Source organism: Mustela nigripes, chromosome 4 (assembly GCF_022355385.1).
Source record: "Mustela nigripes isolate SB6536 chromosome 4, MUSNIG.SB6536, whole genome shotgun sequence".
NCBI classification, from domain to species: Eukaryota; Metazoa; Chordata; class Mammalia; order Carnivora; family Mustelidae; genus Mustela; species Mustela nigripes.
In genome coordinates this window covers 160167321-160194863 of record NC_081560.1, presented here as the reverse complement: position 1 = coordinate 160194863, position 27543 = coordinate 160167321, and the positions used below count along the sequence as shown (strand labels likewise).

General features: G+C 41.3%; 1 protein-coding gene across 4 annotated transcripts in view; it reads left to right on the top strand.

Annotated features, from left to right (window-relative positions):
* The window catches only part of ALDH18A1 (aldehyde dehydrogenase 18 family member A1), a 42392-nt gene that overhangs the window by 818 nt on the left and 14031 nt on the right, over positions 1 to 27543 (top strand). For 2 of the 4 annotated variants that reach the window (XM_059398215.1, XM_059398218.1), the window contains exons 2-10: positions 3035 to 3150; positions 10387 to 10601; positions 13607 to 13756; positions 13843 to 13947; positions 20713 to 20865; positions 21292 to 21382; positions 25171 to 25295; positions 26329 to 26473; positions 27097 to 27170. In XM_059398215.1, the coding sequence (XP_059254198.1) occupies positions 3063 to 3150; positions 10387 to 10601; positions 13607 to 13756; positions 13843 to 13947; positions 20713 to 20865; positions 21292 to 21382; positions 25171 to 25295; positions 26329 to 26473; positions 27097 to 27170 (1146 nt within the window). In that variant the 5' untranslated portion in view covers positions 3035 to 3062. Of the gene's footprint in view, positions 1 to 3034; positions 3151 to 10386; positions 10602 to 13606; positions 13757 to 13842; positions 13948 to 20712; positions 20872 to 21291; positions 21383 to 25170; positions 25296 to 26328; positions 26474 to 27096; positions 27171 to 27543 lie in introns of all 4 variants that reach the window. The other 2 variants (XM_059398214.1, XM_059398216.1) reach the window with 1 other exon arrangement.

Here is a 27543-nt window from a genome sequence, read left to right as displayed (position 1 = left end):
GCACCCAGACTCCCCGCCCCCCATCATTATCCCCTGCTCTCTGAGGGACCTAGGTTTATCACACGGTCTTTGTCTTTGAGTGCTGAACCATATACCAAGTCTGTGTTTCTGCGTGAAGTTTGCTGGGACTAAAGTTACGTTCTTTGTCCAAATCAGTAAGATAAAGGCCTTCTGTTTAGAACGAGTGGGGGCGTTGGGGTGGCTCTGTCGGTTAATGATCCCAGCGTCCTGGGTTCGAGCCCCACATCTCCGCTCCACATCGAGCCTCCCTCTCCCTCTGCCTCCCGCTCCCCCTGCTTGTGCTTTCTCTCCCCCTCTTTCTCTCTGTTGAATAAATTTTTTAAAAATCTTAAAAAACAACAACAAAAATAAAAACACAAATGAAAGAGGTACTTCAGAAATGACCAGAGTCAAAACATGGGAACTTTTTTTAGCTGATAAGACATTGAGTCTAGACACACACATACCCTTTGCTCCCTGGAATCAGCTGTCTGCTTTAGAGAGCCTAATGAGCTCTGACAGGAGAACCATTCATTGCAGCCAGTCAGAGGTTGTGTGGTACAGGGGAGAGGCCAGGGAGACTTGGTTTCTAGGTCAATTTTGAACTTAACAAGTTAGTGACCTTGAACATTGAGAGCTTTCAGTTATTAGATAAGAGAGAGGTAAGCAGGGGCTCCTGGGTGGCTCAGTGGGTTAAAACCTCTGCCTTCAGCTCAGGTCATGATCCCAGGGTCCTGGGATGGAGCTCCGCATCTGGCTCTCTCTGCTCCGCAGGGAGCCTGCTTCCTCCTCTCTCTCTGTCAAATAAATAAATAAAATCTTTTTAAAAAGAGAGAGAGAGAGAGGTAAGCAGTAAGCTTAATTTGTGATTATGTCCATCAGAGAATATTCATTGAATTCTTATGCCTATGACACATCCTGCAGGAAATAAAGAGAAAGTTGTAGGACATCATTAGTGCTTAGAAGAGGGACCACAGCTGACATTTGTTGAGCATCTGTTGTACTCAAGATTCCCTGCATTGTCTCATTTAATTCTCACAATAATCCCAAGAAGTCCTTACTGTTATTGTCCCTGATTTACAATAGAGGAAACTGAGGCTTAGAAAGATTCAGTAACCTTCCAGAAAGCACATAACAAGTGCAGAGCTGAAACCCAAATCTGTCCATAATCCGTGTTCCTTGTCCAATTATCCCTGCTTTCGGTGGGAAGTTGATAATCCAGGTGGGAAAAGCAACAGTAACGATAAACCAGTTAAAAGATAACCTGTAGGGTTATATCCAATTTTGAATGCTACAGCTGCTGAGAAAGTTTTCAAGAGACAGAACTAGAATTTTAGTGTCACAATTTATTTATTTTACCCTCTTGAAGTTCCTTTTGGAGAATTCATATGTAAATAATTGCTTAGCAACTGTTACTGAAGGAGGGATGCCTGGGTGGCTCAGTCAGTTAAACATCTGCCTTCAGTTCAAGTCATGACCCCAGGGTCCTGGGATTAGTTGCCATAGCTGTCCTAGGGCTTCTTGCTCATCGCGGAGTCTGCTTCTCCCTCTGCCTGCCACTCACCCTGCTTGTGCTCTCTCTGTCTCTCTCTCTCTCTCTCTGACAAATAAATAAATAAATAAATAAAATCTTAAAAAAAAACAAAATTACTAAAGGAATTTATATAAGCAGCACACAAAGACCATGGGGCTTATGTCCTCCTTAATATTACGCAGATAATTTTCCCTTGGGATCTTCCAGACTCTCACAAACTGAAGTCAACAAGGACAGCACTTAACACATTCTGTTGCCTATTTACAGCAGCTGTGAGATATATCCTGCCAATCTCTTCTCTCCCCTTTCTGTTCCTTTGAGCTATATAAATTGAAGAGCAATACATACTACTTCTTGTTTCTCTTCACTGTGGGGTTAACTGCTAGTCTTTTGAGACACGTGTAAGAGGGTTGCAATATATTCACCAATCCATAGAGCAAAAGTTAAAAAGAAGCTTGCAAGCAAAGAGGGTGCAGTGTTTTTCTTATCTTGTGAAAACAGCAATGTCCCTGTCACACGAGAGGTGCAATAATGAATGGCTTATTCTCATGTGCATATATAGGAGGGAGCCCCCTACTTTTTTGTGAAATAAACTATTCTTTATCTGAAATCTTTGGTTTGACCCCGGGCAGGAAAATGCCCATAACCACCATATTCGCAGCTCAGGTTTCTAGCCAGGTACTCACCCTCTATGGGATATGCCCATAGTCATTTAAAATAACGACCATTTTTTTAAAAGATTTTATTTATTTGACACACAGAGAGAGCACAAGTAGGCAGAGAGACAGGCAGAGAGAGAGGAGGGAAGCAGGATCCCTGCTGAGCAGAGAGCCCGATGTGGGGCTCAATCCCAGGACCCTGAGACCATGACCCAAGCCAAAGGCAGAGGCTTAACCCACTGAGCCACCCAGGCACCCCTAAAATACCGACCATTTGCAGACATTGCACTCCGCCAGGCATGCAAGAGTGAGCTTTAGATTCCTGTGGGCAGGAGGAGGAAAGATGACAATAGCCTCTGGCCTTCCCATCCTCTTTTTGTGTCAGCAGGGATCAAGCAGACATTCAAATATGTGGTTTTCAGAGTTCTTTTGGGAGGTGATAGCAGGAAGGTGGAGATGGCTGCTTATTGGATGTTGGATCTGTTTTTTATTTGTTTGAGTCTCCCTAATGGTGTAGGAATTGTAGTGAAGATTTAGTATCAATACAGAAACCTTGTACTTTAACTTTTTTGTCACTCAGAATATTTATAAACCTGAATTGTGATTTGCTTCCATAAAAACTAAGGAGGTCCCAGGAAAGGAAGGATAGAGGTGGGACCTGGGAAGGAGCCATTTCTTGTCTCTTTCTTTTCTATATACAGAACAGGTAAGAGTGTGCCTAATACAGAGGAGTCTGGAGCAGAAGAGTCAAGTTTTTACTCTGAGAGTATGAGAAAGTGGAAGAAAATAAAGTTAATTGCCTATTATTTTCATTTTCATCTTTTAAAAATGTATTCTGCAGATACTTTGATCGGTGACCACGTCACAGCATGTTGAGACAAGTCTGTTGCTCTGGCTTCCAGCCCTTCCGCCAGCGTCTCCTTCCCTGGCTCCAATCCACAGCCCTCTCCAGATCCCGTACGTACCACAGGAAACTTAGAAGGATGTGGGAAGTTTGGAAGTGTGTTTCACACAAGGTTTTAAAGGAGAAAAAAGTATAATTTGGCAGAATTGGACAAAGGGTAAACCAGGAAACAATCTACTGGTGAAATGTTGCAAGTGTTTGTATTTATCAATAAAATGAAACTTCTGGAGGTGATAGCTTTATGGCATCATCTATGGTGTTGGTTTCACAGGTGTATACATATCTACAGAATCATCAAGTTGTACACATTAATTTTTTACAGCTTTTTGTATGCCTAATTAATTAATTTAAAATTTAAAAAAATTTTCAGGCGCCTGGGTGGCTCAGTGGGTTAAGCCTCTGCCTTCGGCTCAGGTCATGATCTCAGGGTCCTGGGATGGAGCCCCGCATCAGGTTCTGCTTAGCAGGGAGTCTGCTTCCCTCTCTCTCTCTCTCTTTGCCTGCCTCTCTGCCTACTTGTGATCTCTCTCTCTCTCTGTCAAATAAATAAATAAAATCTTTTAGAAAAATCCTTTTTTAAAAATTTTCAAATGAGGTGTTACCTCTATTTTCCCGAAGTTTTTTTACAGGCTATTTTTATTTCTTACCCTTTTTTGTAGCTATGCTTTAATTTTGAGACCCTGGAGATTAATGTGCTATCATAAGAGCTAATACAGAGAGATCCCTTATGCCCTTTTACATGTTCTTCCAGTATCTCAGTCCAGATACTGACATTGATCTAGTCAAGATAAGAACGTTTCCACCTTTACAAGATCCTTCACTTCTGTCTTTTATGTCTGTCCTCCTCCTCCCAATCCCTAACCCCTGGCAACCACTAATCTGTTCTCCATTTCTATAATTTTGTCATTTCAAAAAATGTTAAATAAATGAAGTCATACAGTATGTGATCTTTGGAGATGGGTTTTTTTTACCCTGCATAATTCCCTGGAGAAACATCCAAGTTGCTGTGTGTTATCAGTTGGTTCCTTTTTATTACTCAGTAGTATTTAATGTTATGGGTATACCACAGCTGGTGTAACCATTCACCCATTGAAGGGCATCTGGTTGTTTCTAATTTTTTATGCGTGTGACTGCTGTGAGCATTTGTGTGCAGGATTTCGTGTGGACAGAGTTTGCATTTCTCTAGGATAAATGCCTGAGAGTTCAGTTGCTGGATCATATAGCCGTTGTATGTTTAGTCGTGTAGAAACTACCGCACGGTTTTTGCAGAATGGCTGTACCATTTTCCGTTCCCCCCAGCAATGTATGAGCAGTCCGCCTTCTCTCCATCCTTATCAACATTTGATGCTGTCACCCTTTGATTTTAGCCATTGTGATAAGTGTGTAATCATAACTCTGTGTGGTTTTTTTTAAGATTTTATTTATTTACCTGACAGACAAAAATCACAAGTAGGCAGGAGGCAGGCAGAGAGAGGGGGAAGTCGGCTCCCTGCTGAGCAGAGAGCCCGATGTGGGACTCGATCCCAGGACCCCGGGATCATGACCTGAGCTGAAGGCAGGCTTAACCGACTGAGCCACCCAGGCGCCCCAGTGTTGAACATCTTTTCATGTGCTAGTTGGCCATCTTAAATCCTCTTTAGTGAAATGGTTCCTTCTCATCTTTAATTATATTGTTTTTTAGCTTTGAATTTTTCAAGTTCTTTCTCTTCTAGATACCAATCCTTTACAGATAAGTGGTTTGAAAGTATTTTGTCCTGATTTATAGCTTGTCATTTCATTCCTTTAGAGGATCTTTCACAGAGAAAAGTTTTTTTATTTTGATGATGTCCCATTTAACAATATTTTCTTTCATTGACTGTACATTTGGGTTCAAGTCTGTGGGCTTTGTATAGCCCTACATACTGAAGATTTCCTCCTCTGTTTTTGCTAAAAAGTTATAGCTTTCCATTTTGCATTTAAGTGTATGATCCATTTTGAGTTAGTTTTTGTAAGGTTTAGGTCAAGGCTTATGGTTTTGTCTGTGGACATCTAGTTATTCCAGCAGCACTTGTTGAGAGGCTGTTTATCATGTTTTGAGTGGCTGTCTCCTTGATATCAGTTAAATCTTGCCAGTAGTCTGTCTCCAGACTTTACTGTAAGAGAACTTGCTTATCAACTAATGAAGCTTATCATTATCTAGAAAAAAAAAATCTCTGTCTTCCCATTCACATAAGGAAGAAAACAAGGGAGAAAAGATCAAGGTTGAGCCAGGCGCCATGGGTTTTGAAACTAGCTGTGCTACTTACTAAGTATCTTCAGTGACTTAAAAGGACCATAGATTTAGATCACAATTCTGTGTTGGACCCAGCTTAATTGCATGGTAGTTCTTTGTGTCAGAGCTCTTTGGCTCAGGGCTGATTGTTGAGGGCTCAAGGACCTTGGCTGGGATGATGGATCCTCTTTGTTCTACATAGTCTCCTATCCTCCAGCAGACTAAACATGACTTCTTCATATGATGGTTTCAGGGTTCCCAAGAAGAGCATGCGTGGAAGCCACAAGGCCTCTTGAGGCCTAAGCTCAGAATTTATGCAGTGTTACTTTTGCTACATTTTATTAGTCAAAACAAGTCATAGAGCAGGTCCAGATGGGAGAACAGATTCTACCTGCTGATGGAAGAAGCTTCAAAGTATTGTGGCCATTTTTGCAATCTGATAATGTTAGCAAGTTACTCAGCTTCTCTGGGCCTCAGTTTCCTCTTCATAAAGCAAGTATAATAACACCAACTAACTCATGATAATACCTAACTCATGAGACTTAACTCATGAGAATTCAGTATGATGATAGCAATAGCAGACACTTTTTTTTTTATAATACTAGCTAATATTTATTGGGTTTTTTTGTGTCAGTTTTTGTTCATGCATCAATTCATTTTATCCCTTACAGCAACCTTATGAGATAGTTAAGGTAACAGCAAATAAGCAGAAGGATTTAGATTCCGATCCAGTCAATCTAGTTCCAGAATCTATACCAGTCCTTTTCTATGTCCTCTACCTCCATAAAAGCTCTTAGTATATAGCAAGTATTCAATATTTTTATTATTGTTACTATTGATTATTCTCTTTAGTCTAATTCATAGAAAGAAGTACTTTCTAATCTTTTCGCTAGGATTTTCAATTTTTGTATCCAGATTCCTCTGAATTCTGGAGCCCTATGTTCACTGACTATGATAAGCAGAAGAACAGAAAAGAAATAAGAAAGGCCAAGTGAGAAAGTGTATACATTTAAACACTAAAGGAAACAGAAGGCCGGGAAGGGAGATAGAAATCCTGTCAGGGTCCTCTCTTGTTCAGGTGTGGAACACAGGCTCATTGATTGCTGAGCATAAGGACTCTGATGCTGGAAAGGTAACAGACTTCTCCTCCCTTGGAGTATGGTGCATGGCATTTTTGAAAAATATGGACAACCCTCTTCTCACACCCACCCCCAACACAGTGCACACACCTACCTCTCAGTATCCCCTTGTACTAACGAGGAGGAGATGGCTTTTCTGTGAGACTTAGAGCCTAAAGGTTCACTAGAAGATGCGAAGAGATTGCCTTTCCAGAAGCCTTGGATTTCTCCTAACTAATCAAGGCCTTCTCAGTCCTCAATATAGACTCTAAAAAATACGCAGCACGGTGGAACATAAAAAATGCCCCCAAGAAAGGTAGGCTTAATCTGGGAGTAATGTAGGTCCTCAGCACTGTTGAACTGGAAGCCCAAAAAGCCCTGTACCCCTAGAACTCTCCCTGGTGCTAGAATCCTCTGGATGTAACTGAGCCTTTACTTGCTCGAAATCTTATTCATAGTTGTTTCTTCTTGAACCTTGTCCGCTCTATCTGCTGTGACCCAGTTGCCTATAGCCAGAATGACCCTTGACTGCCGGGCACCCAGGTGTGCTGGTATCTTTGCTGATAAAGACTAAGGATCAGGAGCCTCTTTCATGCTAACCCGGCCTGCTAGATTCTGATTGGTTTCTGCCGTTTGATCACCTGGACTGTCATGCTTGCCACTACTCATGTCCTTAAGTGCCCTCTTAACACTGCTCCACCCATGCTTAGCACTCTCCAGGACAGGACAAGGCCTGCAGGGACAGGAAAGAAAAATGGCTATCAGGCCTAGTCCTGACAGCTATCAAAGGGATACTGATACTTGGGTGTAGCTCTGAGCTTTGCAAATAGCCATTAAGGTCCCAGGTCCAAACCCCACTCCTCTCTCTGCCAGGTCAATGAAGACAGAATTACGTATACAACTTTTAAGCTTAGGCTTAGGTGTATTACTGCTTATGATAATAGCACTGAAGACTGAGCCACAGTACATGTATTGATGACGAACTTAATGAAAGGGAACTCTCCCCAGAACTTAGCCCCAACAACAGACAAGCCTGGTAGTCCCTGGGACTCCCCACAGCAGGAAGAGACAACCCATCTGTGGGTGAGCAAGGGTGCCAGGACCCAGTTCCATCCCAGGTGAAGGACTTACTGAGCAGCTTTGTGCCAGGAACTGGACTGCAAGCCTGCTGTGCAAAAAAGAACTTGTCAACTTCTTGTATCTCCACAAACCTAAAACATAAGCGCTTTTTAAGACAGAAGGAAGAAAGGACTCTTTACTGCTTCATTAAAAATACTCATTCTAAGATTTGCGTGTGAAGGAAGCAGGGAGGAGAGCACACACTGATCTTCTGGTCCATGAGAATAAGATTCTGCTCATTTTCTCTCGGTTGTTACAGCATAGAGAAAACAAGAGAAGCTACATTGTAGTTAGAAGAGTTAGTGGTTGGGGGTTAGAGGTAGAGGCTCTAGAGAAATCTGGGAAATCTATCTGTAAATATAAAGGGAGGTGATAATGGCTGATTGGAGTGATGGAAGTTACTCTGCAGTAGTACCATTGTAGAATAGTGGCTTGGAATGATTACTATAGTGATTCATGCAAATATTTATTAAGTGCCTGTAATGACACATAGAGACCTCTTACGGAGGAAGTACCTGAAGTTTAGTCCTGCTAAGGACCTGTAGTACTCATCTTGACTTGCTTCTCACAATCCAGGGAATCCCACCAAGAAAAAGTCTATTTGTGGTGAGTGAGACCATCCATCAGCAAGCCCTCGCCTGGTCCTCTGTCTGGACACTCATTCTTCTGTATCAATACAATTAGGTCAGGTGTGTATACTAGAGACTCCAAAATAATGGCTCAAACAAAATAGAAGTCTATTTCTCTCTCTTTTTTAAAAAAATGTTTTATTTATTCATTTGAGCGAGAGAGAGCATGAGAGAGAGCGTACAAATGGGGGAGGTACAGAGGCAGAGGAAGAGAAGCAAACTTCCCACCATCAGGAAGCCTGATGCGGGACTCGATCCTAGGACCCCAGGATTATGACCCTGAGCCAAAAGCAGATGTTTGACTGACTGAGCCACCCAGGCACCCTATTTCTCTCTCTCTCTTTTAAGATTTTAATTTTTTTTTAAGATTTTATTTATTTATTTATTTGACAGAGACACAGTGAGATAGTGAACATAAAGCAGGAGGAGTGAAAGAGGGAGAAGAAGCAGGCTTCCTGCTGAGCAGGGAGCTCAGTGCAGGGCTTGATCCCAGGACCTTGGGATCGTGACCTGAGCCGAAGGCAGTCACTTAACAACTGAGCCACCCAGGCGACCCTAAAGATGTTTATTTTTAAATAATCTCTACACCTAACTTGGGGCTCAAACCCATGACCCCGAGTTCAGGAGTTGCATGCTCTACCCATGCAGCTAGCCAGGCACCCCTCTCTCTTTTGAAAGGAACCTGGGGTTTTCTAAGAAGGGAGGCAGTCCAGGGCTTTCAGAATAGCTCTGTGAAATCATTGGGCATCCACATTCCTCCTTTCTTCTTACTCCAAAGTTAGAGTTCCTGCCTCATACTCATGTTCTAAGCAGTAGGATGGATGAAGGGAAGAAGGAGACACTTCTCTTTTGAACAAAATTCCTAGAAGTTCCACGTAACACTTTCACTGTATCTCACTAACCAGAATTTAAGTCACATGGCCATGTCTAGCTGCACAAAAAGTCTGGGAAATGTAGCCTTTGACTAGTGGCTGTGTGCCCTGCTCAAAGTAGAGAAGTCTCTTTATTTGTGAAAGGGCTAATGCGTAGTAAGCAGCCAGCAGGACGAGTTGGACCCGTAGGGTGGTGAAGGGATTCAGTGCCTGACATTGAGCTTCTACTGTTTTACTTTTGGCTTTATGTAGATAAATCTTCAGCTTTTTAATCAAGACAATATATACCTATATATGAGTGTGTGTGTGTGTGTGTGTGTGTGTGTGTGTATTTAATATTTGCTTCCTTAGAAATCCTGTATAGCATTGCAAGAAAAAAAAGTCACGAAAGGATTGCTTAAAGGCAGATGTCCAAAAGGATTGAAAGTATCCGACTCCAACATTCCTTGTCCTTCAGAAAGCTATCCAATTATTTTTAATCATTGTTACAGACATCTGGAATCATACTACCATGTCAGAAAATTTGTGGGTGGATCAGTTAATGCTTTTTACCACTCATACCAGTTACTTTGTCCTTTATTGTCTTTGCTAGTCAGGCTCACTCTCTATTTATAGTGGTATGGTTTCTTTAAAAGCACACTATTTTTTTTTTAAACAATGTATTTTTATTGCTTAAATTTGGGAGACATAGATAAGAATAAGGAAGAAAATTGAAATCACTTGTAATTCTATCAAAAATAAAAACATTAACATTGTGATTTATTTTCATCTTTTTTCTGTGCATTTAGACACAGGAAACTAACATCATGAGCATTTTCTTATGTTATTAAAAATTATGAAAAGGTTAATTAATTCTTCTTTTTTTGGATGTTTACTTTGCTTGTGATTTTTCCTATTAGAAATAACACTGGTGCAGCCTTCTGAGAAATCTTTTTGTTTCTATCTCTAATTAGTTTCTTAGAATAAATTTCTGAACATAGAATTACTGGATCAAAAGACATGAACATTTTTAAGACTTTTGGTGTATTTTGCCAACTTGTCTTCAGGGAAGATTATTTTGTTTAAACTCTTCACAGTGTTTGAGTGTATCTGGGACCTGTATACTGGGTGTGAACTCCAGGCAATACTAGAATAAGAATATGCTGGGTATACTGGCTTTTGATTTAGTTGGTTTGACTCAGTTAAGAATGATAAGGTTATTTTTTGACTAAACTGATTAATATTGCATGTGTATGTTTTTAATGAGAACTTTTTATTATATATTAATCTTTTTTCTTACATTTGACTTTGGGAGCTACAGATCGTGTCCAGTCTTCAGCCATCAGACATGTTCGTTCTTGGAGCAACATCCCCTTTATCACTGTACCCCTCAGTCGTACACATGGCAAGTCTTTTGCCCACCGCAGTGAGCTGAAGCACGCGAAGAGAATTGTGGTGAAGCTTGGAAGTGCTGTAGTAACCCGGGGGGATGAGTGCGGCCTTGCCTTGGGGCGCCTGGCATCTATTGTTGAGCAGGTAATTGCCAAGATGGAAGACTCTTGGTGAATAAAAATAATACAGAGGTTTTTAAAGCTGTCAGTTCGGCCCTAATTTTATCCCTAACCCATCCTAACCATCAGCTCAGGTTTATCACCTGAACCGAAGGCAGATGCTTAACCAGCTGAGCCACCCAGACATCCCTTTGTTGATGATTCTTAATCCTGGCTGCACATTAAAATTATCTAAGGGGCATAGAGATTCCTACGCTTCACACTCAGTCTCTGGAGTGGGGCTCAAGCACCTGGATTTTTAAAGTTCCCCAGGTGACTGATAAGTACTCAGGGTTGAGTACCCAGATGGATGTTTATGAATATTGAGCTTTTTTTTGTTCCTGTTTTGCTAAGCTTTTTCTTTTTAAATTAGTAAATAAGTATGAGCTATCATTACAAAGATTTTCTAAGTTTATATATTTGAAAGAATTTGGCAGAATCCACAGAGAATACCCATATAAGACTTTCATTTAAAGGCAAAGGATTTTTTAAAAAGCGGGGGCGGAATGCCTGGGTGGCTCAGTTGTTAGGCGACTGCCCTCGGTTCCGGTCATGGTCCCAGTGTCCTGGGATCAAGCCCCATATCGGGCTCCCTGCTTGGTGGGAGGCCTGCTTCTCCCTCTCCCACTCTCCCTGCTTGTGATCCCTCTTGCACTATGTCTATCAGATAATAAATCAAATCTTAAAAAAAATAATAAAAATAAAGGCAAAGGATATGAGGCAGCAAGAGAGGGTGCAGGCAGGCATTGGGGTCTGAGAGACATCTGTGCCCAAGTCCTCCAACATCTTTATTTGCACAGGGACCACAGTCTGTCTTCAGATTGAATTACTAAGAGATCCATGCAGGGAATCTTACCTTTGAAAGGGTGCAAAGCAGAAGTTTCCAGTAGGGATTTTATGCCCCACTGACTATGCAAGCAAGCCAGGCTAACTGTAGACTATCAGTAAAGAAGGGTTGACGTGGGAGTTTCAGACGTCATACTACATATCCTATTACCTATTTTTGCCAAAAGTACGTATCAATAAACTTTTTTTTACAAAAGACCAAATAGTAAATATTTTAGGCTTCGTATGCCAGATGATCTCTGTCTCAAATATTTGTCTCTACCATGTAGCACAAAATCAGCCATAGACAGTTCGTAAATGTTCTAGTAAATGTTCGTAAATGTTCATAGTTTTACTATATTCTAGTAAAACTTTATTTACAAAGCCAGGTGCAGGTGAAATTTGCTGATATTTATGAAAGGGCCATGTTGTGAGAAACTTCACTGACACGTAACTGCCTAATGGAATGACGGGCTTTATTTCCCATTCTCCCTGGTGAGACCACCACTCCTGCTTTCAAGCTTACTTCCTCCCTGGCCCACCGGCCTGTCATACTCGTTCCTGTCCTTGTCCCCCACCTGGAATCCACTCTTAGAGCCTCCTCTTCAGAAGGAACTTCTTGGTTATACAACTACAGGCGCACCATTCACACTGTGATCTTAGCAGCAGATGCAAATTCTTCCAGTCCTGGAGGCCCAGGCTGAGTCCCAGCTCTGTCCTAGGAGGCCTCAAGAAAAACTACACTCTGATTTGGCTTTCCCATCTTTGGACCTCTCAGTCACTGTCATTTGGCAAGCTGAAAAAATTGGAGCAGTGTTATAACTGATTGGATCTTTTATGTTAAGGAGTTACTGAAATGTCTTAGGTGACACTGGTTTTTAGATGTATGCATATATGTTCTGTCTTTTAGCAATTACTGCTGAAATGTTTATAGACAAAATGGTGTGTCCAGGGCCTAGGATTTGTATTAAAATAATTGTGGGGGTGGGGCGCCTAGGTGGCTCAGTGGGTTAAAGCCTCTGCTTTTGGCTTGGGTCATGGTCCCAGGGTCCTGGGATCGAGCCCTACATTGGGCTCTCTGCTCAGCAGGGAGCCTGCTTCCCTCTCTCTCTGCCTGCCTCTCTGCTGACTTGTGATCTCTGTCGGTCAAATGAATAAAATCTTTAAGAATAAAATAAAATAAAATAATAGTGGGGCTAGCTGTAAAGGCAATACCAGATACTGGGAAATTGGCATGAGAAATAGTTGTTGAAGCTGGGTGGTGGGTTCGTGGGGATTTATAAAACTGTTCGTACCGCTTGGTTAAGTATGAAATTTTCTTTTTTTTTTTTTTCCTTTTTTTTGTGTGTGGAGCATTTGTTCCATTTTTAAAGTTATTTATTTATTTCTTCATTTTAAGTAATCTTTGTACCTATTATGGGACTCAAACTCACAATCCCAAGATCAAGAGTCTCACATTGCTCTGACTGGGCCAGCCAGATGCCCCAAGTATGAAATTTTCTATGATAAAAATTTGTTTTTCAAAGTCGTGATTCATCACAGATGTTGGTGAGTTCCTGAGCTGCTAGTGCTTAAACATCAGGAGGAATGGACATATTAGGACTATGGACTGTACTTGTAGCTTGAGTCTTTGGTTCTTTCACATCTCTCCAAAGTAGGGAACAAAGTGACCACAGCTCACGCTGGGCAGACAGAGCAGAACAGGGTCAACATCTGTCCTTGGTCTAGCCTAAGGTGACCCATAGGGATCAACATACCTCAGAAAGCCTCAATCTTACACATCATGCCTTAGAACCTAAGATGCCATCTGCTAAGTTTACATTGTAGTTCTTAGCTCCAGACTTCTTTTTCTGGAACAACTAGGCCTTCTGCACTATAGATTCCCACAGGTACCATCAAGTGCTGTGCATGTCAGAGGTGCCTGCATACCAGAATCCCCTCATTCAAAATTTCTGATCTCTGTCTGCCATCCGCTTAGCAAATTTGAGATAGTATGTAGGAATCTGTATTTTTACCAAACAACTTGGGTGATTCTTCCAGAGCCAGCCCAGTGCTGGTCCATAAACCAGCATTTGGGATCCACTCAGTCATCTACCCTACCTGAGTCTCTTGTGAGAGAAGAGATGATACAGTAAAAACTCGTAACTTTTCCTCCCTCAATGTTAGGTGTCTGTGCTGCAGAATCAAGGCCGAGAGATGATGCTGGTGACCAGTGGAGCCGTAGCCTTTGGCAAGCAACGCTTGCGCCATGAGATCCTTCTGTCTCAGAGTGTCCGACAGGCTCTGCACTCGGGGCAGAACCAGCTGAAAGAGATGGTGAGTGCTACCTCCAGCCCCTGTAATGGGTTTATAGACCTCCTTGCCTTACTCCCAACCACACCGTATCTATTTGTGTGTTACAGGCAATTCCAGTCTTAGAAGCACGAGCCTGTGCGGCTGCCGGTCAGAGTGGACTGATGGCCTTGTATGAGGCCATGTTTACCCAGTACAGCATCTGTGCTGCTCAGGTGAGAGGCTCACCATTGCAGAGAGGCGTGGGGTCTTTGAGGGTGATTCCCGTAAAGCAAAGGGATGATGAGCAAGGCTCTAGAGCTAGACTGCTTTAACTTCACCCTTTCTAGTTGGGAAATGCAGAGAAACTGTTAGATGTAACCTTTTTGTGTCTTAGTCTCCTCATCTGAAAAAAAAAGATAACATCAGTGCCTACTTGAGAGAGTTTTTGAAAGAAGTCAATGAGAAAATATATGAAAGGCATTTAATGTAGCATCATTCCCAGTAATTATTAGCACTTGGTAATATGCTAGTAACTGTTAGAGCTACTACTTTATGTGTTTATATTTTTGATGACAATAAAATTAGGTATCTTTATTTCATTGGCTTCTTTGGCTTTGGGCAGCTTGCTTCTCTTTGTACTGGGTTATCTTTTTTTTTTTTTCCCCTAGAGATTTTATTTATTTATTTGACAGAGAGAGACACAGCGAGAGAGGGAACACAAGCAGGGGGAGTGGTAGAGGGAGAAGCAGGCTTCCTGCTGAATAGGGAGCCCAGATTGAGCAGGGCTCCATTCCAGGACCCTGGGATCACGACCTGAGCCTAAAGCAGACGCTTAATGATTGAGCCACCCAGGTACCCCTCTTTATACCTGGTTGCCTTGTATAATAAATTTCTATCAAGCATTGATAAGAAAGAAGAATGCATATGGTTGGTTTTCATTCATTAGCAAATATTTATTGAGCACTTATGGTATACCAAGAAGTGTGTTAGGCATTGGGGATACTGTGGTAAACAAATCAACCATGGTTCCCATCCTTATGAAACTTGTACATTTTTAGTGGTTGCCCTTGAAATGTTCTAGAACCTTCTTTCCACATTGTTTTTTAGCTAAATTTCCGGAATTATTTTTTCAGTTATATCTGTGATCATCAGTACCACTATACACTAGAAACATGTAAATATCACAAAACAAGTTAATAGTCATTTCACAAAAGAGTTGGAAAAAAATTGAACTCCCCAAGTTACTGTCTTCCAACTCCTTTGCTGTCCCTGATCCCACCATTTACATAGGTGTTATTTTACATATTTGATGTTGTTATGTATACATCCTTTCAGACTTTGGTCTTTCATTTCCTACTGCTGTTTCTGTTTCTTCATAATTCTCACAGTGTTATCCACAGTTACGTTGTTGTTCCAGAGTGTTCTTGAGTAAGTGAGCTAAAGCAGAAAGGCATGGACTTGTCCACCTGTTGTCTGTAGCTGGGCACCCCACTCTTTCAGATTTTTTTTTTCCTGTTAGCATAAATATAATAGAAATCTTAATTTCTGTCAGCTGCTATTATCAGCTCTCTTATTTTCCACAATCCAATCGCAATTTCATCTTTAATTTCTTTTAATTAATTTCTTTTCAGCATAACAGAATTCATTGTTTATGCACCACACACAGTGCTCCATGCCGTATGTGCTCTCCATAACACCCACCACCTGGCTCCCCCAACCTCCCACCCCCCGCCCCTTCAAAACCCTCAGATTGTTTTTCAGAGTCCGTAGTCTCTCATGGTTCATCTCCCCTTCCAATTTCCCTCAACTCCCTTCTCCGCTCCATCTCCCTATATCCTTCATGTTATTTGTTATGTTCCACAAATAAGTGAAACCATATGATAATTTACTTTCTCTGTTTGAGTTATTTCACTCAGCATAATCTCTCCCAGTCCCGTCCATGTTGATACAAAAGTTGGATATTCATCCTTTCTGATGGAGGCATAATACTCCATAGTGTATATGGACCACACCTTCCTTATCCATTCGTCTGTTGAAGGGCATCTTGGTTCTTTCCACAGTTTGGCGACCGTGGCCATTGCTGCTATAAACATTGGGGTGCAGGTGGCCCTTCTTTTCACTTTTATCCCTGTATCTTTGGGATAGTGCAATTGCAGGGTCACAGGGAAGCTCTATTTTTAATTTCTTAAGGAATCTCCATACTGTTCTCCAAAGTGGCTGCACCAACTTGCATTCCCACCAATAGTGTAAAAGGGTTCCCCTTTCTCCACATCCTCTCCAACACACGTTGTTTCCTGTTTTGCTAATTTTGGCCATTCTAACTGGTGTAAGGTGGTATCTCGATGTAATTTTAATTTGAATCTCCCTGATGGCTAGTGATGATGAACATTTTTTCATGTGTCTGATAGCCATTTGTATGTCTTCATTGGAGAAGTGTCTATTCATGTGTTCTGCCCATTTTTTGACATGATTATCTGTTTTGTGTGTGTTTAGTTTGAGTTCTTTATAGATCCTAGATATCAGCATTTTGTCTGTACTGTCATTTGCAAATATCTTCTCCCATTCCATGGGTTGCCTCTTTGTTTTTTTGACTGTTTACTTTGCTGTGCAGAAGCTTTTGATCTTGATGATGTCCCAAAAGTTCATTTTTGCTTTTGTTTCCTTTGCCTTTGGAGACATATCTTGAAAGAAGTTGCTGTGGCTGATATCGAAAAGGTTACTGCCTGTGTTCTCCTCTATGATTCTGATGGATTCCTGTCTCACATTGAGGTCTTTTATCCATTTTGATCCATTTCGACAAATTAAGCCAACTCCACACACAAGAAGGGAAATAATCCAGATTAGAGCAGAGATCAGTGAGATAGAAACTAGAGATACAGTAGAGCTTATCAATGAAACTAGAAGCTGGTTTTTGAAAGAATCAATAAGATCGATAAATCATTGGCCACACTAATCCAAAAGAAAAAAGAGAGAAGGCTCAAATTAATAAAATTATGAATGAGAAGGGAGAGTTCACAGCTAACACCAAGGAAATAGAAACAATCATCAGAAGTTATTATCAGCAGTTATATGCCAATAAGTTAAGCAACCTAGATGAAATGGATGCATTCCTGGAAAACTATAAACTCCCAAAATTGAACCAGGAAGAAATTGACAACCTGAATCAACCGATATCTAGTAATGAGTTTTTGAAGCAGTGATCAAAAACCTCCCAAAACACAAGAGCCCAGAACCTGACGGATTCCCTGGGGAATTCTACCAAACTTTCAAAGAAGAAATAATACCTACTCTCCTGAAGCTGTTTCAAAAAATTGAAACAGAAGGAAAACTTCCAGACTCTTTTTATGAAGCCAGCATTACCCTGATCCCCAAACCAGGCAAAGACCCCACCAAAAAGGAGAATTTCAGACCAATATCACTGATGAATATGAATACTAAGATTCTCAACAAGATTCTAGCAGATAGGATCCAATAGCACATTAAAAAGATTATCCACCATGACCAGGTGGGATTCATCCCTGGGTTACAAGGATGGTTCAACATTGGCAAATCAATCAATGTGATAGAACAAATCAATAAAAGAAGAGAGAAGAACCACATGGTCCTCTCAATTGATGCAGAAAAAGCATTTGACAAAATCCAGCATCCATTCCTGATTAAAATGCTTCAAAGTTTAGGGATAATGGGAACATTCCTGAACTTCATAAAATCTATCTATGAAAAACCCACAGCAAATATCATCCTCAATTGGAAAAAGCTCACAGCCTTCCTGTTGAGATCAGGAACACGACAAGGATGCCCTTTCTCACCACTCTTGTTCACCATAGTTTTAGAAGTCCTAGCAACAGCAATCAGACAACAAAGAGAAATAAAAGGTATCCAAATTGTCAATGAAGAAGTCAAACTCTCTTCGCAGATGACATGTTTCTTTATATGGAAAACCCAAAAGACTCCACCCCCAAACTACTAGAACTCATACAACAATTTAGTAACATGGCAGGATACAAAGTCAGTGTACAGAAATCAGTGGCTTTCTTATACACTAACGATGAAAATACAGAAAGGGAAATTAGAGAATCGATTCCATTTACTATAGCACCAAGGAACCGTAAGATACCTGGGAATAAACCTAACCAAAGAGGTAAAGGATCTGTACCTGAGGAACTATAGAACACTCATGAAAGAAATTGAAGAAGACACAAAAAGATGGAAGACCATTCCATGCTCTTGGATTGGTAGAATAAACATTGTTAAAATGTCTATACTGCCTAGAGCAATCTATACTTTTAATGCCATTCTGATCAAAATTCCACCGGTATTTTTCAAAGAGCTGGAGCAAATAATCCAAAAATTTGTATGGAATCAGAAGAGACCCCGAATTGCTAAGGAAATGTTGAAAAAGAAACAAAACTGGGGGCATCTCATTACCTGATTTCAGGCTGTGATCACCAAGACAGCTTGGTACTGGCATAAAAACAGACACATAGACCAGTGGAACAGAATAGAGAACCCAGATATGGACCCTCAACTCTATAGCCAAATAATCTTTGACAAAGCAGAAAGAAATATACAGTGGAAAAAGACAGTCTCTTCAATAAATGGTGCTGGGAAAATTGGACAGCTATATGTAGAAGAATGAAACTTGACCATTCTCTTATACTGTACACAAAGATAAACTCGTCTTTTTAATTTTTTTAAAAATGTCAATAAAATCTTTAAAAGGGGGGGGTGCCTGGGTGGCTCAGTGGGTTAAGCCTCTACCTTCAGCTTGTCATGATCCCAGGGTCCTGGGATCGAGCCCCGCATCGGGCCCTCTGCTCCGCAGAGAGCCTGCTTCCTCCTTTTTCTCTGCCTGCCTCTCTGCCTACTTGCCATCTGTCAAATAAATAAATAAAATCTTAAAAAAATAAAATAAAAATGTCTGGAGCCAGATGAGGAAACTTAGGTCTAGTAACTGCTTTTGTTTTGTTTTTTCCCTGGATATGATGCTTTTGGGGGTTTTTGTTTTGTTTTGTGTTTTGTTGTTGTTGTTGGTTGGTTTTAATGAAAGTAGCATTAAAAAAATCACTGCACATCAGCTGTGGCTTCCATTAATATTGATGTGAAAGAGCTCTGTCCCCTCTGGTTTCCAACAAACGTTCATCCTTGAGACCATCTCACATGTTTGCCTTCCCTAGGATCTTATCTGTAAGAAATCTCTGCCATTTGTACCTTCTATGGTTTCTTGTTGTCTTTAGTAGTCCTGTTTTAAAGACCATTATCAGGGTAGCTTTGTGTTCAGCCGGTTGAGCATCTGACCACTTTGGCTTAGGTCATGATCTTGGCGTTGTGGGATTGAGCCCTATGTTGGGTTACACACTCTGGTACCAGAGTCTACTTGGGATTATCTCCTTCTTTCTTCCCTCCCCCCTCTGCCCCCCGTTGCATGCCTGCACATGCTTTCTTTCTCGCTCTTCTCTAAAAATAAATTAATAAACCTTAAAATTAAAGACCATTATCAGTGGCTTTTGGAGAACTCCACCAAGTTGTTTGTCAGGTTAAAGACTTAAATAGAGCAGCTTGTTTTCTCTTCATAAAAATGAAATTAATTTGCATCCTAACAGACTGCCCAATTCCAAGCACATACTTTTCTCTCTTAGGGCTCTTGGCTCTTGTCTTCTACTCCTTCTGTGTAACACTGTTTGAGCAACAGGTTATTTTCACTGGACCTTTATACCTCCTGCTTGCCTATCCTACACATGTTTATTTTATCATTTGACCTTTCACCCCTATGGCTAGAATCTGTAGACTTGCCTTTGACCAAGTTCTGTTTCCTACAGGATTCTTTCCTAAAAAAGAGTTCATGATCTGTCCTTAAAAAAAATGTGCCCCATTCCACCTTCCCCAAACTATCAACAGTTTTATTCTCTATCTCAGCAGCTCATACAGAGCCTAACATTCCTGAAGTATTGAGTAAGTCTTTTACCAAATAAGTGAGTAGATTATTTCCCTTGTTTGTGTAACCATGTTGTCTTCCTTACCTACATTTTTTTATCATTAAGTCTGCTTTACCATCTTCTTAGTTACCATAACCAGACCCTCGGGGCTTCACTATGCCTACTTTTACTGTTTGGGTACCTTCTTTCTTGACCATCTGCCTGCTGCCTTTCCTGCTTCAGCCTGTCCACATTGCAAGAACCTTCTTCCTTAAACATTAGAGGGATTTCATTGAAACATTTATTTATGAGCTTCAGGGCTTATTACCATTAGTTTCTTGCTATCCTCAGTTACCTTCTCCTGCTAGCCATTGCCCAGTACTCTGCTGTAAACAAGGAAGTAGAGCTGTCTGCCCAACCCCACACCCAGCTCTTCACCAGACCTTTGAGTAGCTTATGCTCATCGCCTACCCTGAACTAAGTTAAGTCTAGGCCTTCTTTTCAGTTTCTGACTGAAGACTCGCTTTCATAAGCCTCTCAGGCCAGTCACAGGCTCAGACCCCGTCTTTGCTAACCTCAGCCATGGTTGGTGGCAGAGCAGGGAAGGCAGCACAGCCCTCTTCCGTTTTGTCTCCTACACTTCTCTGGACAGGGCAGACGGTTCTTGGCTCACTCACCTTATGTTTCAGTGCCTACTGTGGCCAGCCCCTGAATCTGATGCTAGGATAGAGATATTTTAGAAATTAATGGATGGCCATCACATCCTCCAAAGTGTATCTCTCTAAAGTTCATACATTAATTTTCCTAAGCTATAAATAGAAGAGATTTAGTAGCTCTTTGAGAATTAAAGTACTTCTAGAAGAAGTCTTGAGCATCCTTATATATTCCAAGTGATTGATTTTTTTTTTCCCATCTTTGGAAGAATTAGATCAGTATCCACAGATATGTGTTCCATTCCAATCTGTATGGGATCCAAAAAGCTAGAGTTTAACTCCCCTCCTCTTAGCATCTTTTGTATGTTGTTGCTAGGATGTTCATAATTTCCCTCCCTTCTGCATTTCCAATCCATTTAATAACTTTTAGATTTTGGTGACCAACTTGGATTTCCATGATGAACAGAAGCGGCGGAACCTTAATGGGACACTTCATGAGCTCCTCCGAATGAACATTGTCCCCATTGTCAACACGAATGATGCTGTCGTACCCCCAGCTGAGCCCAATAGTGATCTTCAGGGGGTAAATGTGGGTAAAGTATTCCTAAGGGCTGAGCATGCTGGAGTCTAATGCTGTGCTGTGCTGCATGTACTAACACCGGAAGTTTGGCCTAAACAAGGTGGGGCAATTGGGACAGAAGCTGGCCTCATGGAGCAGTGGCTGCATACGCTCTTCTGAAGTCGGGGAGGGTCTCATTCAACAGGGTGAGGTGCTATAGTCGTTTCAGATGGTGCTATGAGCATGGCTTGTGTGTGTCAATGGAGAGAAGGGTGCATGTTTAGAAATGGGGGGGGCAGTAGGCACAGTGTTTTGAGACAGAAGGGCCTATAAGAGCTGTCATCCACACACTCAGTCATTAATCTTGCCTGCCTGAACCTAGCAGAGTGCTTCTGTGAACATCTTGAGCTGCATAGTTCACTCACTTTTAACTTTTTACCTGCATTCCAGGTTATTAGTGTTAAAGATAATGATAGCCTGGCTGCGCGTCTGGCCGTGGAAATGAAAACTGACCTCCTGATCGTTCTTTCAGATGTAGAAGGTACAAAGCGATGCCCTTTCCTTTAATCCAGCCTTTGTTTTAAATACCAAATGGGGGAGCATGTGAATTCCTCTCTTTAAGTTCTTTGAATTTTTTTTTTCTTACCCTATGGAACATTTTTTTCTGAGGCATATGGTCTAACAAAGGGATTTTATGGCTCAAAAGAAGGTGAGGAGGGCGCCTGTGTGGCTCAGTGGGTTAAAGCCTCTGCCTTCGTCTCAGGTCATGATCCCAGGGTCCTGGGATTAAGCCCTGCATTGGGCTGTCTGCTCTGCGGAGAGCCTGCTTCCTCCTCTTTCTCTGCCTGCCTCTCTGCCTACTTGTGTTCTTTGTCTGTCAAATAAATAAATACAATCTTTTAAAAAAAAGAAGGTGAGGGAATCTGGGAGATGGAGTTTGAATGCTGAAATATTGTCATTTCCAGGCATTTCAGGTTTGCTTTTTAGAAGAGCTTTATACAGATGTGATTCATATACCATACAGCTCAGCTATTCAAGATTTACTATTCGGTTCATTGATTTTTGGTATATTCATACAGTTGCTCAACCCTGACAACAATTTTAGAACATTTTTATCACTCTGTACCTATTTGCCATCACTCTCCACCGCAGGCAACCTCTCATCTACATCTTCTGTCTCTATGGATTTTCCTGTTCTGGACATTCTGTAGAAGTGGAATCACACAATATGTGATCCTTCGTGACTGGTTTCTTTGATTTAGCATGATGTTTTCAGGGTTCATCGATGGGTGTCATGGCATCTGTCAGTAGTCCTTTTTTTTTTTTTGTTGCCAACTACTACTCCATTGTGCACACATACCCCATTGTGTTTACGTGTTCATCAGGGGATAGACTTATGCTGATCTGAACATCCATGTCCAGATTTTTGTGCCGACATGTTTGTTGTTTTACCTAGGTGTAGAATTGCAAGATCATTTGGTAATTTCGTGTATGTTTAGCCTTTTGAAGAAGTTGCAGACTGGTTTCCAAAGCAACTGCATCATTTTATAGCCCTATCAGCCCTGTATGAGGGTTTTAGTTTTTTCACATCCTTGCCAGCACTTACCTCTTATAATCTGCCTTTTCGCTGATAGGTATGAAGTGCTATTTCACTGTGGTTTGATCACTTTCAGTTTTTAATGTAAATCATGAGACAGGTGATATTAAATTGGAGCCACTGCAGAAGTCCTGCCTATGTGGCCACCATGGTCTTATATGTTAATCTCTTCTACCCTGCTTTCCCCTTCCTCAGAGGGGTCCCTCTTGGTTCCGGTTTGACTCTCCATTCACTCTTCTCACTCTCGTAGGCTATTCCCAGTTTACATTTTGACCCATAAGGAATATGGTAGCTGTGTCTAAAATCGGCCAAACCTAACAGGATCCCAAAGGGCCCTCATTACATTCCCAGGAGATCACAAAAACCTATTTGGTTCCCAGCCCAGACCCAAGGCAGGGTACTTTGGCAGGACTTGTTTTCCATTTACACTCCATGGGTGTAAGATTAAGAGCAGGGAGCTGCCTCATGGAGGCAGGGGCAGATATAGATGGATTGATCTGTCTTCTGCCCTTGTGGGAAGTCTGATATATCATACCTATATGTCCATTTCTTTACCTGTAAGAAGTCTTAGTGCCATTTTTTTTCTTTTTTTAAAGATTTTATTTATTTATTTGACAGAGAGAAATCACAAGTAGATGGAGAGGCAGGCAGAGAGAGAGAGAGGGAAGCAGGCTCCCTGCTGAGCAGAGGACTCGATCCCAGGACCCTGAGATCATGACCCGAGCCGATGGCAGTGGCTTAACCCACTGAGCCACCCAGGCACCCTCTTAGTGCCATTTTTATCCACCGTAAATTTGAAATCTCAGGACAGGAATAGCTAGGTTGGGATAAGAGTGAGCCACTCTAGAAAAGAAGGGTTTTCAGTTAATCTGAAGATTTTTATTAAATTTCTACTATGCACAAATACCGTGCTAGGTACTTTATAAATGTCAATTTTTTTGAATCCTTATAGCAGTCTTGCAAAGTAGATAGGTTAGCTCTGCTATTCAGGTGAAGAAATTAAAAATTAAGTTCACACCAGCTAAATGGTATATCCAAAGTCACACAGTGCTTAGTAGAGGCTGGTTTTAGAACTAGATCTGTTCAATTTAAAAATCTACACCCTTCCCTCTCCTGTACTACCTAGCAAGGTAAAGGACATGAACTTGAAAGTTAAGTATGTAACACCCAATTTGAACTAGATTCGAGGAAACATTTTTAAGGTGGCCTCAAACACTAAAATTGCTTATCAGTGTGATAGCATTTATCAGTACTTTTCTCATGATTGCCAAATAATACTCCACTCTGTAGATACACCACATTTTAGTTGCTTATTCATCAGTTGGTAGACATTTGAGCCTATTATAACTAACGCAACTATGAACATTCATGTATATAAAACAGGCTTGGGTTATTAACCCTGATTAGTTATCCACTGAAAGTTGATTTTTAGCATGATATTAGAATTTTAAATATGCTCTTGATGGGTTTGAGAAGCCACTATAAGGGAAAAAAGAGGAGTAAGCAGAATACCAGAATGCTAGGCCCTCCTCAGCATCTCTTGAGAAGGAATTGCTTGGAACTTTACAACCTTGCCCATGCTATTTTTGTATGAAACCAAAACAGCCTTGGGATGCATGCTTATGATCTTATAGCATAGTGCCTTCTGAAAAGACTCCAGCCCTAAATCCAGGAGCCATGCATGCTGGGCTGCAGTGGGCAGAGGTGGTGAGAGGTGGTTTTTCCTCCCCCTGTCATTGCTGCCCATGGTTCGCACCGCTTCGTTCTATACCAGACACCATTTCCATCACTCCTTTGATACCTTTCTCCTGGAGAGGATGTATATAGCAGGGTTGTGTTAGAGATTTGGAATAATGAAGCAGAGGGACCGTATTTTCCCACAGGAAAAGCAGTAACTTAAACCAAAAACATCACTGCCCAGATATCATTGACCAGTCCCCAGCCCAGGGCAGTTCCTCTCTGTATGTGTCCCACGCAGGCCTTAAAGTGATTCCATTTTCACAGGCCCATGATTTTTCTTTCCAAGCCTCCAACTTGCTCTTTTTGCAAGTGAAATTATTAAGATTTTTAATCATGGATTGTATGCATATGATGTTTCATGTAACTTGTATTTTATGTTATTCTGTTTGGTTATAAAAGGGACATGGGCTTTGTGATGATAAATCTAGAATGAATGCTGGGAGTCCTGTGCTCTTCTGCTGACGAAGCCTAACCTTCACATCAGCTTGCCCATAATATGCAGAGTATAGTCAGTGGCTGTTTCAAAGGGTGCTGTGAGAGTTAATGAAAACCTGTCTCCTGTTTCATCCCACTTGGAGACAGTCATGTTATAGTATACAGCTGCTGTGTCTTCTGCAGTGGCCACTCATCCTTCAGTTACTTCCTTAATTCAGCATCATAAGTAACAGTGGCAGAGGTGAGGACAGCTTCCCTGTAGACAATGGACAGGGCTGGTAAGTTTTGTGCCAAGGATGTGGTCATGCCATGATACTAACAAGCATTCATTCATTAAGGCAGGTTGTAAAAGTATGTAAAGAGAGTCCTTCTGTTGCTGATTTTCAGCGTGGGCAGACTATACACATCCCTTCTTCCCTTTTCTGGTTAGAGCTGTTAGAACACAGAATTCATTTGGCTCAGTCATGTACAGAGTGGTTGGCAGGTGCCCAGGGGTCTGTTTTAGGGGACAATCACTTCCGTTACAGCAGTATTACTGACTTTTGTCTGCTTTTTAGGTCTTTTTGACAGTCCCCCAGGGTCAGATGATGCAAAGCTCATCGATATATTTTATCCTGGAGATCAGCAGTCTGTGACCTTTGGAACCAAGTCAAGAGTAGGAATGGGTGGCATGGAAGCCAAGGTAAGGATTTGATGCTCTTACTGCCTGTAACAGATATAAAACCAGACAATATTTTATCCTTTTTACTTTGTGAGTGTTTGGGCATTAATGGTTATGATACTAAACACATATGTACTTAAATGTGCATATCTAAATTCAGACTTAATGCATATTATGTACCTATATTTAGTCGTGTCTGCGTATGTGTTCTCTTTACTAATATTATATGGTACATTCATATTATAAACTTGTCAAGGGTAGGGTCTGTATATTTTTCATAATTCATAAATCCTCTAATATTATCAGCTCAAATGTTTCTTTTCCTTTTTTTTTTTATTTAAGATTTTATTTGAGAGAGAGTGAGAGCTAGAGTGGGCATACACACACACAAAGGGAAAGGGAAAAGCAGGCTCCCTACTGAGCAAGGAGCCCAATGCAGGGCTCAATCCCAGGACTCTGGGATTATGATCTGAGATGAAGGCAGATGCTCAACTGACTAAGCCACCCAGGCACCCCTCTTTCTTTTTTTCTTTTAAGATTTTTTTTTTTTTTTTTTAAGTAATCTCTACACCCAGCACGGGGCTCAAACTCACAACCCAGAGATCAAGAGTCGCACACTCCATGGACTAAGGCCGCCAGATGCCCCAGCTCAAATATTCTTTATGAAATCTTTCAGAAGTTCTTCCCTCCCATTACTCTAGGAAGTAATACCCTTAAGATACAGCATCATATGTGGCAATGGCGGAGACATACTAAAAAGGTATGCAAAGGCTAAAAGAACTCAGGCTCAGATTCTGGTCAAACACCAGACTGAACACTGAACATTAAAGGGCAGATTGACTCAGCATTAGGCAGCACATGCTGAAGTTGGGCTGGAAAGAAGGCATGAGCTGTGTGTGTGTTCAGACCTTCCAAGCTGTTGGAAATATTCCTGCATATACTTCTATTGCTCAGTATCACATGGTATTGTCTATTTTTTTGCAAGTTTATAGTGTGGATGACTAGACCCTGCAAAGGTCTGAATCTCATGATGGGATCTAAACTTTCCTACTAGGTGAAAGCGGCCCTCTGGGCTTTGCAAGGTGGCACTTCTGTGGTTATTGCCAATGGAACCCACCCAAAGGTGTCTGGGCATGTCATCACAGATATCGTGGAGGGAAAGAAAGTTGGCACCTTCTTTTCTGAAGTAAAGCCTGCAGGTAAGTAGTTCTTTGTAGAGTCCCATGGTTTGTGGATGATAGGTAGCCACACCATGCCTAGATGAGACTGAAGACCAAGCTGTCTTCTAGGAACAGAGATCACAAAATCCATGTGTTGATATCATGAATTCTGGTATTGTCTCCAACACTCTTGTAAAATTGGCTTTGCTTTGCTTTTGTTAAATTTAGCTAACCTGCCCTGCTAGACTTCCTGTTTTTTTCTAAAACCAGTAAGTTAAAGAATATAAACATCCATTTTTTTTAAGAAACATTTGCTAGGCCCATGCTGGATGCCTAGAGATGCAAAGATGCGTAAGACATGATATTTACTCTGAATTGTTCACAAAAACAGAATTGCCAAATAATCTGCATTCAGAAGTGGAAACATATTAGAGAATATAAGCCAAGGTGGACTTGAAAGAACTCCGTAAGATATAAATTATGTTGTCCAGTTTAGAAATACAGACAAGTTTCTTGTATTTTGCTTGAGTTAATCTAGTCTATTCTTTTGCCATTTTCCCAGAGTGACCTCTGGGAAACAACACACCAAAACACTGAGCATTCGTTCTGTGCACGTGCTGGGGTAGCAGTCTGTGATCTGATGTTTGCAAATATTTTTACAGGTCCTACCGTTGAGCAGCAGGGAGAAATGGCTCGATCAGGAGGAAGGATGCTGGCCACTTTGGAACCTGAGCAGGTAGTAACTCTAACTAATAGTTTTGTTGGTTTTCAGAGTGAGTCATGCTGTAAGGTTTAGTGCACAGTCAAGCCTGTCTCCCCCTTCATTCCTCATGACCCCAGAGAGTTACTCTAGTTACAGGTATGATTCAGATTTGTTCTGCCTTTTTTCTTTCTCCAAATTTTTTTTTTTTAAAGATTTTATTTATTTATTTGAGAGAGAGACAGTGAGAGAGAGCATGAGCGAGGAGAAGGTCAGAGAGCGAAGCAGACTCCCCATGGAGCTGGGAGCCTGATATGGGACTCGATCCCAGGACTCCGGGATCATGACCTGAGCCAAAGGCAGTCGTCCAACCAACTGAGCCACCCAGGCGTCCCTCTTTCTCCAAATT